Source organism: Castor canadensis, chromosome 2, assembly GCF_047511655.1.
Source record: "Castor canadensis chromosome 2, mCasCan1.hap1v2, whole genome shotgun sequence".
Classification (NCBI taxonomy): Eukaryota; Metazoa; Chordata; class Mammalia; order Rodentia; family Castoridae; genus Castor; species Castor canadensis.
The window spans coordinates 47,268,450-47,283,266 of record NC_133387.1 but is presented as its reverse complement, the minus strand read 5'-3'; the positions used below and the strand labels follow the sequence as shown (position 1 = coordinate 47,283,266).

Here is a 14,817-nt window from a genome sequence, read left to right as displayed (position 1 = left end):
TAAACCTTATTTCCTCTTGTGATTGAGGCTCTCTGCAAGAAAATCACAGCAGATACAGATGTTCTTAAAGTATGGCTAGCTTCTTATGACCATAATATGTAAGTGAAGTTCTGATGGGCACTTTTGACTTGGGAAAGGGAGATAATTGTTGGGGAAATGTGGAGAAGAGAGAAAGTTGAGTTTTCTAGAAAGATTTCTCTGACTGCTTTCAGCTCAGAATGACACTGTTATTGCTTAGGCAGTGATTTTTCTGATGGCACATTCCACTTTTGATGGCAGAAAAAAATTTAGGCACAACAGTTAGATTCACCCCTATTAGGCAAGAATGTATGTAACTTTTCAGACAGCTTGTAAAATTAGGTTATTTTCTCCTGCCAGGAATGTTACCCATTGGAGTTTAAAATGATTGCCTACCATATTTTACTGGTCAACTTTACTTTTATCAGTTCTGTAGCTTCTTTTGAAAAAAACAAAACAATAAGAAGACTTAACTGCTTGCATTCATGTTCCTCCACTGAGGCCATCAGCTGGACCTAGGTAAGAGTGGCTTGAGGTAGGGCCCTTTTCTACTGGCCTCATCACTGCTCTGCTTCCTTATTTTATCCACCTGGCTTCTGTATGGACCTTGATTTGTGACTTAGATTTTAAGTCCTTAGTAGGTGAATAACTCCTCCAGTCCACAGCTCCATCTCCCTATCAATCTTCTTACCTCATCTGTAATATTCTACCTATGAATTCTGTCCAAAAGTCTCACTGATATTTAAATTATGACATGCTAAAGATTTTTTCACCATTCCCTTCTTTGCTTTATTTTTTTCCAATTTCACCACCAACTTCTTAACTCTCTCAACATTAAGTTGTTACAGATTCTTCCTCTTTTGCTTCCACATCTAAAGGTCACCCATAATGACTGGGTCCTCCTTGACCGTGCTGCCTCCCAGTCCACGTGCTCCAGTCCACTTCCACCTTCCATCTGTAGTTACAGTTGATTTACATAGAGGTTGCTCCATCTCCTAGCAGCTTGTCTTATTCTAGGTTCTGCTCTTCTTTGTTATGCAGGCAGGGACAAGAATATGTTTAATCAAATTTCCATTTTGTCACTTTGCCTTTCAGAAAGGTGTGTGATTGTCCATCACCAATTATGTCAAGTAGAACTCACTTTGTATTTTCAAGGCTTTGCCAGTTGCTCCCACAGAACTAAAGTTCATACTTCTTGATTTGGATTCACTACATTTCTTTTTTTTCTTTGTACATTTTGTTGAGCATTTATCTGAGATCAAATAATCCCTATTGAAATAAGCTTCCAACAGCATGAGCTTCATCAGCAATACATTTTCATATTTTAGTAGTACTAAAAAGCTGAAGAGTAAACTTGTGTGCTCCACATCGTTCCTCCAGATTTTGAGGGACTTAGGATACACACAACTTGTACTCAACCTGCTGTTTACCACCTTCCACAGATCTTTGCACGCCCAAATCTCCATTTGCTTTGCCAATTCCTGACCTCATATGAATCTAGTTCAAATTCCAACCATACCTCAGTGCTCACCCTGGACTACACTCCTTGACCTTGTTTATTCTTTTGCTTGGCATTCCCTTTGAACTTGTACCTTGGGGTTTTGAAGTGTATAGTGGGTCAAAGGATGTGCAAGCTTGAATTTAGTTCTGCCTCATGTTGACTAGGCAGTCTTAGATCTTGCTGAGCCTCCTTTATCTTAACAGTGAAAAAGGCATTAGTTAAACCAGTCTACTTGCATTTTAGATTCAATGTGGTAAGGAATGCAAAGAAGCTGACACTCTCTAAGTAAGCCAATATCTCAGAGGTCATCTCCAGCCATACCATATGGTCACAAATTAAACACTTCTTTTGAGAAGTGTTTAATTTCTGGTTTTGAAACCAGAGTTTTGGACCCAAGGCCCAAACTCCTAAGATTCCATATGCCAGTTCTGGCTACCTGCCAAATAAAGAGGCATGGTGAAGGCAGAGAAAGATTTATTACACAGCTTGGGACATGCCATGGCAAGAGGCAGAGTAAGCACTTAGCTCATCCTCAGCCATCTTCAGGATACAGATATGAGCCATAGGTTTAAATAGATAAAAGAACTGGGGACAGAGGACAAAGGTATGCATAGTTAAACAGTCTCAGTCACAGGTGTAGTCGTGACTGACAGAGCAGTCTTGGTCAAGCAGGTGGTCTGGTGGGTTCGTGACTGGCATACCCTGCAGTCTTGGTCTGGCAGGTGATCTGGTCCAGTTTTGGAAGTTATCACCTGGAGGGAGTAATCTGGTTCCTGTTTGAGAGGGTTCCTGGGATAATTGTCCTCACTGGGAGCATGGCAGCTCCAGGTGGCTTCAGTTCATTGTCATAAAGATATTGCCAGATCTGTCCAAGGTGATTGTAAAGTGACTGCAAAGAGAATTGATTAGAGCAAAGACCGATACAAAATGGAGGCAGGGATGCCAAGCTTCTCCTGGTTTTAGTTAATTCATGGGCCCAAGTATGGAGTCAGAGCTTTTCAGCAAAAGCTGTTTGAGTGCCTCTTATAATTTTGCTTATCTCTGTGTTCCTACACCTTGGCCAGCATAGGTTAACTCTTCAGAAAAATGAAGATCATGACTGAGAGATTGTTATGGTCAGTTTGATTATTTCACAGGCTTCTTGTCTCATACTGTGAGCAGAAACATGTACGGTAGGAACACAGGACACTCGCTGACTATACCTGTCTAAAAATGTGCTAAGAGTGCCTGCAGGTTCATGACTACCTTCAATGGACAATGAAAGGAAGTTTGAGGATTTTTTATCTTTTTTTGGTATTTTTTGCCATCCACTTCATCATCTACTTAAGCCTACACTTATCATAGTTGCATACAAAAAGCATGCAACTCAATACTCACATGACATTTATAATTAGTTACTATTTGTTGTTCCTTTATTTTAGGAATTTAGGTCAGAAGGGGTGCTTCATTTCTCAGAGTTTCCATCTTAATTTGCTTCCAACATATAAGACACAAGTTTATAATCATTGGTAATTGAGGAGTCTTCTCCAAACTTATTTTACATGAAAACATTTCCAATACCATTACCATAAACAATGCCATCACAATTAACATTAAAATTAAATCTCATTTGCATAAATTTCCCCCAAGAACTCGACATGGCGTTATCTCCCATTTCATGTGTACACAAAACACTGTTTACTATGAAAAAGCAAAGTGTCAAAATAAGCAATGTTATTACATTCGGTATGTAAATGAAAGTGGTATAGAAATGGGGTTGTATTGGAGATGAAATTAATTGTGACAGTTCAGGAGGAGTTTTACATAAAAAGAGGATTAACCTGTTAGGTCTTCAGAGGCTGTCTTCTGTGATGCATATAATGTTAGGCAAAATGAAATCTTTATGCGCCCAAGCTCCTGGAAGAATGTTTATTGAGTCCATAGAAATTTGAGCAGGGCACATCTGTAAGGGTTCCTGACAGCCTGTTTCTTTTCTCAGTGTGGGGATGAATTCCATTAGCATCTAAACTGGAAGTCATCATGATGGTGATTCTTTTGTGATTCATTCTCTCTCCCTCTTTTGTTTATTTGTTAAGGAACTTGTACAGAAAATGTATTGCTTATTCAGAAATAAGTTGCTATTCTCTTTCAGACCAGGTGATAATATTGTTATTTCTTCAGTCATTTTTGAATACATAATAGGGATTATATAGTTAAACCAGATCTAACTTAATTTGTTTATTTGATTCTTCAACATAGGTTAAAGAATACAGTCAGTTATTACCCAAAAGTCACATTTTCAAGCTGCATTGCCTTTTGAATGATTTTTGCAATAATAATACAAAAAGATTATTTATATGTAATCACTTTCTTTTCCTCTTTTTCTCCAAGGTAGTCAACATGTCTGACAAAAGCGACTTAAAAGCTGAGCTTGAGCGCAAAAAGCAGCGCTTAGCACAGATAAGAGAAGAGAAGAAACGGAAGGAAGAAGAGAGGAAAAAGAAAGAGGTAAATATTGGATGTTTGGGTGTATGGGGTACAAGAAAAATAACTTGATTGTGAGAGGCTAGTTTTAAGTGGAGAAATGACCCCCTCAAGGTGTTCTTTTACAATATCTAAGCAAAACGAGTGGATATCTACACACTCAGAATAATAAGGTCATTGCCATTGCTAGGTTCTTGTCAGGCATCACCTAATTAGTGGATAGCATTTGATCCAGAGGTCCCCAGAACTCCAGTTCACTCCAGAGTGGAATAGAACTGTGTAGGTGGTTTGTGATCTCTTTACTATTGGATATCTCTTAACCTTCCTGAGCCTCAGTTTCTTATCTTTAATATTGGAACACTAATATATTTTGTGGAGTTGTGAAGATGAAGGAAGCTAATCATATATAGCATTTAGCAGTGCTTAGGCAATAGTTAGTTAGTACTTAAATGTAAGTTTGAAGAAAAAAATTTTTTGCAAAGATTATCATCAAGAATATTGTAGAGGAAAAATAGAAAGTAATGCGAAAGGATTTCCATTGATTCCTAAGTGGAATGTATTTTTCAAGGTAAATAAGAATCCTAGGTCAAAAGGTGGATAGGATAGTGTGGACACGGCATTATTGGGTGTTAGATGTGAAGGGGATTTTAGAGTCCTTCCATCATGACCCCACTTTATGCCAACCAAGCAGCAAGGCTCCAGAAGTAAAATCCAGCTTTCCTGTTGCTAGATCCAGAATTCAAGACTCTTGACTTCCAATTCAAATCCTGGCTGACACATCATGTTTTCTTCCACCACCTCAGTCCAAGAAATAGCTTATTTTTAATTCTCCACTTTGTTGTGGTAGGATAGAAATAACCCTTATCTTATAAGAAAACCAGATGCCAAAGACATTTTTGAATAGTCTACTAAGAAAACTTTGTGTGGCATGATACACTTGAGTATATAGAAATCAGAGCTGCTTCCCTACATACACAGTGTTTTTCTTTAAGGAGAAAGAAAATGCATCGTGATGCCTTCTGGGGTAACAAATGTTGTTTCATACTACCAGAGTGGGAGACCAAAGTAACAGATTTATAACAATTATGATTTTCCAACAAAATAAAACATAATTGCAGTTGCATTTTAGCCTTCTGGTACCTCCCATCCCTCCACACCATTACACTTTGACTGATGTGATAGTTTATTTGTCCTTGACATTGAGCACAATAGTTTTCCCTTGGAGATCTTTGCTGTTATGTATGCACTTTTTGGGTTGAAATAAGAGGTGAGAATTGACAAGGAATGGCTATTCATTTCCATGCAAAGCCAAAAAAGACATTAAGTTATTATGCTTCCTTTCCTTCAAATGTCAACACTTACTGTAGTTTTAAGCACCTGTTATCCTTTACTAATAACCAGTTTCCTTTTAAACTGACATTCTAATATCCAACTTGAATTTCATAGAATTACCACAAAATGTGATGTGATGTGATATAAGAAATACAGCTCCAAATTATGTTGTCTGCTTCATGCTTTTCATTTTACACATTTTGAGGAAATTATAGGCAAATCAGACTGATCAAAGTCAGCTACCCCTTTTGCCACTATACCAAGCAGTTTTGTCTAATGGAGATTTATCCTCTTATACAGTCAGAACCCTGGGACACCAAAGGTGGCAGGTGGTCAGGAGTATAGAACACCTGGACTCCAGGTGTTCATTGGTCTTTACCTGGCTCTATAACTTAAAAATATAGAAGGCCTTAGTTTCCTCATTTCTAACTGAGATGTTCAAGCTTGTGATAACAAAACCCTGCTCCATAGAATCACATGACAACTCAGTCCTACTCTCCCTCCCTAAGTTTCTGATTCAGAAGATTGACAGCAGGGCCAGGTTTTGAGATGCACTGGACTACATTGTATTTAAGGTCTGCCCTGGCTTTAAATCTCCTTTCTCCAGGTAGCCCATCTTCCTTCAAAGAGATCTTTCTTCTGTTCAGTTTAAGTGTCTTTTCCAAACTGTTTTGACTTGGTTTGTTCAGAGCAGCCAATGCCGTCAAACAGAAGACTGTAATGCCTGGTGGTTCCACACAGAGACTTTTGCATTGAGTGTGGCTGGAAACTTGACTCTGTCCTTCACAGGATGACCTTTAGCCTGTTTCCTCTTCTATGAAATGGAGAAGAGTTTGTACAGAGTCAAGAAGATACTGGAGTGTGGCAAATCGACACCAAGGAATGGATTAGTAAGAAACAGTTCATTCTGCTTCGGAGACTAGCAAGCAGTGTAGGTGAAGGGGACCCACAGCATGGATGTGTACATTGATCAGAATTCATCTTATAATTTAAGGCCCCTTATTTCAAGGGATTATAGCATCTTGTAGCAGGAAGAAATCTAGATGAGGAAGAATGATGGTGGGGATCAGTCTAACCAAAGTACATTGCAAGCATATATAGAAATGTTACATTGTAACCCTTCTGTATGACTATTACATGACAATAAAATTTCTTAAAAATAAAAAGAAAAGAAATCTGTAAGTAATCTGTTCTGATCTCTTATTTTCAAATCAGGAAACAAGGTCTAAGCCTTAAAGGTAGTCTTCCTTTTATCTCTAGGACCCCCTCATCCAGCCAGGTGTTCAATCAGAAACTTGGGGACATTCTTTCTATACCTCTCCCCACTTACAGTGATCATCAGGTTCTGCACAGGTATAACAGGACTCTCTTTTCTTGCCCATTTCTTTTCTCACTAAAACCCGTGTACTAGCCAGATTCAGTTACAAGTTGCGCATCCCTTATCTGAAATGTTTCAGATTTTGTATTTTTCAGATTTTAGAAGATTTGCATGTACACAATGAAATATCCTGGAGCGAGGGACCCAAATCAAAATATGAAATTAATTTATATTTCATATATGTCTTATATATAGATAGATATGATTTAAAAGTGATTTTATGCAATATGCTTAATAGTTTTATGCATCAAACAGAACTTCATGGTATAGAGTTCTCCACTTGTGGCACCATGTCGACACTTAAAGATTTGAAATTGTAGAGCATTTTGTTTTTCAGATCTATATATCCTTTATGGACCACACTTACTCTTGATAGAGAGTTTCCTTTCACTGTTCTTCTACTTCTGACTGTTGTCTGTCACTGGCTGTTAACTGCGTGTCTCTCAGTTCTCATCTCACATGTCATGTCCTCTGGAAAGCTGCCTTTTACACCTTTAACTACCCATCACTAAGGCTGCACTCTATCTTTGACCTTATCAAGCTGTTCAGCACAGAGCTTCGTATTTACCTTTTTACTTGTGTTTTTCTCCCAAGAGATTGCAAGTTTTCAAGGCCACAGCTGTATGCTGGTTTTTGGTTTGCTGTGATTTTATTTGAAATCATTGAATCAAGGTCTAGCACAGATTTTTTTTTCCATAAACTTCTAATAAAAGATCATAGAATGACTAATGAGTGAATAATTAAACATATAAGTCACTAGGGTAGGTTTGGAGACACTGGTTGCAGGCATCCATTATAAGCATCTGGAGTGTCACTCTGCAAATTGCTTTGGAAGCTTCTTACCCTGAATCTACGGAATGTTTCAGTCAACTGACCACTGTCATCAATGCCTGAGTTTAAGATGCTCTAATTTTTATGTTGTTTATACAGAGTTAGATATAACTTTGAGGAAATAGGTTTGATTTTTGTGAACTTGCTTTAGGCTTATATTTAAATGAGACAAATAAAAGAAACAAAATGTTTTTTGATGATGAATTGGCTTTTTTTTGGCCAGGAGTCTGAGAACTAGAGTGAATTAGGACCACCCAGGTGGACCATCTCCACAGAACACAGCAAACCATATGCATGTATAAAATTACCACTCTGCACCTTTGGATGTCAATTGCTTTCTTGACTGTGGTATTATGGATGAAATCTGACTTTAAAATAAATATAGTGGCCACCATTTAAGACACAGGCCCAATTTCATGAAAAATTGGCTTAAGGTGAACTTAATGGGGGCCACCCTGAAATTCATTCTGTCCTTGACTGGTCATAAGCCGAATTACTAGAATGTGGGACTGGTTGGGGTTTCCTGGCCTGTCCTCACTTGTTCCTCTAATAGTTATAACGCAGTCTTTGAAAAGTGATGGATAGTTCTCAGCTGGCAAATGTTCTTTCTTTGACTGTCCTCTCTTAGTCTCAGCTGTGATTATGCCTCATAAACAGAAATATCACTTCCGGAAAAGGTATCTTGAAGATTTTTAATTATTAGTATTCCAAAACCACTCCATGGTCAGTCATTAAAAGATGATTCTGATTCTGAGTATTTACCTGGGAATAATGGAAAGTTTCACCACTAGGACCCTTGATATCATTGTCTTGGGTAATGTTTTGTTTAAGGTGCTAGTTGATAACTAGTCATCTGATTTTCAATAAGCCCCTGTTACCTAATTTTGTGTGTTTCAAGGTCAACTTTCAGTGTGGGTAGCTTTCCTATCATAATATCTACATGGACACTTACCTTATTAATACATGCCATTATACTGCCTGCTTCCTTAAAAATTTAAAAGGACAGAGGCAGAGTGAGTTGCAGAGGCACCATTTATTGTTTATTGAAATTTTGGAGATGGAATTCAGAAGTACTGCATTTGCACACATTATTGACATGTAATTTATACTCTAGCTATCTTCCTTGAATGCTGTACTGATTAACATGTAGTTTATACTCTAGCTATGTTCTTTGAATGCTGTACTGATTAAGATGAGAATAAATCTCAAAAACCAAAAACAGATCCTGTGCTTTTCTATACAGGCCATACATGACAGAAAGTTTTGGCTAATACATCCATGTTTGTTCAAAAGGAAACGATTAGGTAAATCTTTATTTATTCTATAAAAACTCCATTAGAACTTTCCAGTTTCATTTCCACTGACAGTGATTGTCCTTCAGTAAATTTTTGTTGGGGAAATTAAAAGTATTTTTCTTGCTAGCATATAGAAATGGTTCTGTTGTTAGTGTTGGGTATATAGATGCCTATATACCTTGTTCTAATGGTAGCATTGTAAAAATAGTTGCTGAATGGAGCATAGTTGATGGAATTTTCCTGAAGGATGTATAGTCCTAAGATCCTATAACTGTAAAACACAGATAGTAATCCATGGTCAGTAAAGATGACTATTTAGTTATGGCTAAGCTGTTGAAATATGATACCATTGCATGTTGGATTCCTGATGGAAATTTCACTTATCTTAGTATTTTCAATTGTATTTCTGTAGCTATTATGATAATTCCCTTTTTTTCCCCCTTCCCATCCTTCTTTTAACTTTATAACAAGTGAATGTGGATACAGAACTTCACTCTGTGGTGGTGTTTTTTTCTCATCATAGCTCTGTTTTTGCCTCTGCTACCCACATAAACTTTGGAACCTGCTTCTGTAGTTTAAGTGTTACAAGTAGAAAAGAATGAGAGCTTTATATATTTATTTGTTTTGCTTAAAACCATTTTTTAAACATTAATATAAAACAAAAAGTAAATTATAACTTCAGTCCCCAAAATGTGAACTTTAATATGTTCATTGATAGAGCTAAAACTCCATTTCAGAATTTAGGGTTATGGGAAAGAGCTGGGATCCTCTAGTAGTCTTTAGCTCTTATTGGCCTCCAAATGAGAGTTTTCTCTTCTGTGAGAAACAGACTTCGAAAGTACGAGTGCATTTTCAGCCCTAAGTGAATAATGACAAAGCCCAGAGCCAGGTGCAAGGATGCACTTGGCTTGGCATCAGGATGTAGGTTACCATCTGAGGGTAAATTGAAAGCTGTGTGAACTCTTTTTGCTTCAGATGCCATGACATCAGTTATGCTTCCCAGGCCCAGTGAAAGTAAAATATACCTACCACGGTGCCCACCTTGTCCTGGAGAAAGAAGGGATGTCCCTGGACACTGGGCTTGTGACAAGCTTTAGGACAGTCCCACTTCTGTAAGTGCACAAAGATTTCTTGTGAGGTAGCCCAGTTTATTTTAAACTGTGATTGCCTTATACTACCAACAGTAATGTACTTTATAGTTGCATTTTTCATAAGTATTTTTACTTTTCAGCCAGACCTCAACAACTCTTTTTCACAATGCCAAATATGGAACATGAATATAATACACACATACACACACACTCTCACATACACACACACTAATTCCTGTCCCAGAAGGGACAGGGAGGTCTGAAGCAACAGACAAAATTCCTTATAAATCATTTATAACCCAGTCAGAAATACTTTGCCATGATGGTTTCTTCCTGAACTGAGTAAAAGAAATTTTCTTACCATGTGATAGAAACAAGAAAAAAAATTCCTTCAACTGAAAGGGAAAGTATGAGGTCAGTAATTATTAAACGGAGTAGTTACAGTGTTTTTTCATCCATCCTATACGATTACATCCCTTTTGGGCTTTTGCCTGGTCTTTACTGCCATGCATTTTCTGTTTCAGTCAGGAAAAGCATACCTTTAGTGATGTTACTAGCTTTTCTTGCTGACATCTACTTTTTTTTAGGCGGATATGCAGCAGAAGAAAGAACCTGTTCAAGATGATTCCGATCTAGATCGCAAACGCAGAGAGACGGAGGCTCTGCTGCAAAGCATTGGTATCTCACCGGAGCCCCCACTAGGTACTCAGAATTGATTTGTGTTACTCATCCTCAAATTGAACTTGCATAGAATATACCATGTCCAGCATTTACTATTCTTTTAAGTCGTTAGCTTTATTATTTTTATTTTAAAAGAAATTCTATGGCTTATGGTTCAGGTTGCATGTATTTTTGGAATTGAGGGGGCTAGAAGGAGCTGGGAAGGAGGTTGTGGAGTTATGAGAATTTTGCTAATGACTTATTAACTGATTCTGTGGTTAAACTTTTCCATTGTGTTACTAGCTGGTTATTTTGCACTTGTTAAGTGAGTTGCCACTTGGTAAATATAAGAAATCATGGAATTTTTAAAATTAAATTTTTCTTCAATTCCATTGCTGAATCCCAGCCTCTCTTGCCTATAAATACTGTGAATCTGGATATAAATTTCATGATCACCAGAGGCAGAATTATTCCATAATGAAAATATAATGCTCAGGGGGAAATTTGTAGGAAACCTTAAAGTGATGGAAGATTAGCAGCTAATCAACAAGTTAAAATTTATTTGAATCTATTGTGTATCTTGATTTCATCACAAATTAGCAAGTTCACTGCAACGCCCCTCCTCCAACTCACTCATTCCTAGTTGATTGTTCATGAATACTTTTTATCACTAAGGTCTGGATGTTGAATTATTTGTTTTATTTATTTTGAAGGTAGCTATGCATGCGCTTATGCAGTCACCTATATATCTCTCATGTGATAAGTTATTTTATTTTTCCTTTGTTCTTTTATTTCCCATCATTCAAGAGTAATCGTAGGGTGTCTGTAAAACTACATGATATCTAACATAGTTAAAAAAAAATAAATAAACCTTCAAAATAATACATAGAAATACATGAAATGTCAGATCAGTTTTAAATGTTTGTCTTCTTTTAATTCTATTGTTAGTTTCCATGTTAAGTAAAACTTCAATTATTTCCATGGTTACTTAAATTAAGAATAAAATTTATCCATATTCAATAAATATTTCTATCACTATTAAGTAAGAAAAAGAATGTATAAGCCTACAAATTTGAACGTGTTGCTGGGTGTAATTTAATGCACGCACAAAAAGCATTTTTTATTCAATCTCACTTTGTAGTAGGTAAAAATCATACATCTAACAATGATATAACAAGACTTAATAATATTAGATTATTTTGTTTAACTTCCTTACATTATGGAAGATGTAACCTATGGGGTATTTGACTGATAACTGGTAGACCTTCTTTAAGAAGCTGGCCCACTTCTCTGTACCTTGCTGACATTTGATGTAAAATAGACACCTTGCCTCAAAATAGTCTTTGAAATGCTGTTGCTATGTCAACACTAGTTAAACACAGTGGTAGCATATCCTATTCTCCTCTACCCTACATAAAGCCAGTAATTAAACTTTCAAAACAAAACACTTAACTATTTCCAATTCATAACTAAGTTCTCAACCCTCCCTGCATCCCTGCCAAAGGGCCCTGAGAAGGATGGACTCATCTTCATTTTTCATCCATCTCTCTGACTTACCCTCTGACTCCATGTGGAGGGTAATCAGGAACAAATTGAAGAGCCACATGAAAATTCCCAGCTTTTTGACAGATCTGCCATTGTTATAGGATTTGGACAAAATAGTTAAGCCCTTTACGCTATTAAATAAATAAAAGGAAATTGCACGTGATTGAAACCAAATGGAAATCTGCACTTAGGTATTGAAGTTCTTTCTGCTCATATGGCTTCTTTGGCATGTGAGATATTAAGAACCCCTTGAATGGTCTGGCCTGGAGCCATCTTGGCTCTTTGGTGCAGCTTCTAGCTGAAGGACAGCTGGCTTGTATCTGAGGGTTAGAGAAGAAAAGTACATTTGCATTTCTTTAGCTTTTTTTCTTTATTATCCTGGCTCTCAGATTTTTAGGTCATGCTGACCTGGATCTTTGAACCTGTCTCCTGTCTTCCGGCTGGCAGTTCACTTCTGTGCCTATGCCAGTGTCTTCAAGGGCTGCCGGAGGCAAAGAAAAACATTTCATTCCATTGTACAATGAGTGAAACCATTAATTAAATGTAAAAATAAAGCAGCCTGGCATTTTCCTTTGTTTTGAAAGAGATTTTTTAATTACCAGGTTCAACATTTACCCTTCCTCTATCTTAGTGTCTCATGGCAAAGTAGTTTATAGTCCATGGACAATGTATTTCCCCCAAATGCAAACATACAACAGATTTTCTCACTTTTTTGACCATTTAAAATTATTCATGGTCACTTAATTTCATATTCTTTGAAAGCTTTATAGACACCCCATTTTATCTTTTTAATAGGTCACATCTGTACTAACAAAATAAAGTGAAGAATTGAAATTATCTGATAATTCATACTAGAGAAATGTTTGACTTGGATTATCTGGATAGCTATTTTGGTTCTCCATTTTACTTTGTTACTTGGACATGGCCTCAGAATCCCTGTTAATTCTGTCTAAATTCATTTCAAATTTTAATTTCTAAAATACAAAAAATTCACTTGACTTTCTTCCTTTTCTTTCCTTTTTTTTTCGTATCCCATCTCAATCTCTCCTGGCCACATGACCACTTTGATTTGGGCCCATTTGTTTTGATTTGTCTGACACTGCTCTTCACCAGTGCAGCCGCTGCATTTTTTAACATGGGATACCTGTTATTTTCATTATTTAGTCCCAACCCCTATGTCTCCCTCCTCGAAATCAGTGAGCACTCCCAGTGAAGCTGGAAGCCAAGACTCAGGTGATCTGGGACCATTAACAAGGTAAGAATTGTCCTTTTAAAAGGTCATGGTGGGATGTCAATAATAAAGACGAACACTGTTATACATACCTGCATCTGCATGTATGCTCAGTCATTTGTGTTTCAATTGATGCTGACCTGCTCTTTGTAGTGGCATGGCAATGATTTTGAACATAAGACATGATAAGCATATAAGCCTTGAATGGGCTAATTTAGGAGCTTGTGTCTTGCTCAACAAATATAAACGTATTGATTAGCTTCAGCCTAAAAGAAACGGGGAAGGACCAAAGATAAATTGAATTTATATACAGCTTTTCTATTTTGGTTTTATTTTCTAACACTAAATGTAATTTCTGTGCAAGTTTACTACTTTGAGAACTCAGTCCCCCAAATGTTATTGTTGTTATTATTCATCAAGGTTGACTGCTTCTACTTAGTGAGTTAGTTTCCAAACTTTTACTTGTATTACACCATCTATATTTATACCTTGTGTAATTTCTGAAATAGTTTATAGATATCCTCTAATTTGATCACTGAAGGGATATCAGAAAAATAAGAATGTGGAAAGAGGAAAGAAGATTCACTAATGTACATGGAGTCATGGTAATTCTTTTAATCTGTTTTTGCCAGGATTCCCAGGCAGGTGATATTTATAATGAGTGTGGAGTGGGAACCTGTAGCAACCAGTTAGCAATCATCCCATTTCTAAAAAGGCCAGATGGCCTCTTTCTGGTTCAAGGTGGTTGAACTCATGTGGGAATATGGATCCAATTTTTCCACCTCTAGAAATTCATATTTATGCAATAATCTCCTAAACAATGAATACTAATGACTTTTGTTAAAAGCAGCCATGGGTCTGATTTGACCTATGGGCTAGAAATTTGTGATCTCTGGGTTTGACTCTTAATTTTTAAAAAGATCATAAAATATCTCAATCAAGCTTCAAATAAAAGAAGAAACAACCATCCTTGGCACTACTCTGCTAACCTATCAGCTTTTTAGTTGTCTATGTTCCTTTCAACCCTTGTCTACCTGAATACATTTCTTGCCACAATATGTACTCATTATTGAGGGATGAGGTACAAAATTTTGGAAATTTTCCATTTTCCACCTAATGCATTATTTTCTAAGCATTTTTTCTGAAAGTACACAGTTTCCATAGAGGCTTAGGCAATTTGGCAAATAAATCTGTGCACATGCCAGGTGTGTTGGCATGTAACTATAATCCCAGCACTCAGGAAGCTGAGAAGGGAGGATTGCAAGTTTGAGGCCAACCTGGACTACATCTTAAGACTCTGTCACAAAAACTCAAACCAACCAACCAACCAAACAAACAAAATCCAAAAAAACCACCTGTGGACATAAGGATTGTCTAGCACAGCATTGGGCTGGAGGCTTCCTTGCTTCCTGGCTTTTAGAAACAACATGTAAGACTAGAATGATCTCACCCATCTCTGCTTGATGATGTGC

The 14,817-nt window shown here is 37.0% G+C and overlaps 1 protein-coding gene across 11 annotated transcripts in view; it reads left to right on the top strand.

The window, feature by feature from the left end:
* Dync1i1 (dynein cytoplasmic 1 intermediate chain 1) overlaps window positions 1–14,817 on the top strand; it is a 312,827-nt gene that overhangs the window by 27,840 nt on the left and 270,170 nt on the right. For 5 of the 11 annotated variants that reach the window (XM_074064709.1, XM_074064704.1, XM_074064705.1 and 2 more), the window contains exons 2-4: window positions 3,890–4,006; window positions 10,497–10,611; window positions 13,228–13,369. In XM_074064709.1, the coding sequence (XP_073920810.1) occupies window positions 3,899–4,006; window positions 10,497–10,611; window positions 13,228–13,369 (365 nt within the window). In that variant the 5' untranslated portion in view covers window positions 3,890–3,898. Of the gene's footprint in view, window positions 1–3,889; window positions 4,007–9,908; window positions 9,931–10,496; window positions 10,612–13,227; window positions 13,370–14,817 lie in introns of those variants that run through there. The other 6 variants (XM_074064710.1, XM_074064702.1, XM_074064703.1 and 3 more) reach the window with 4 other exon arrangements.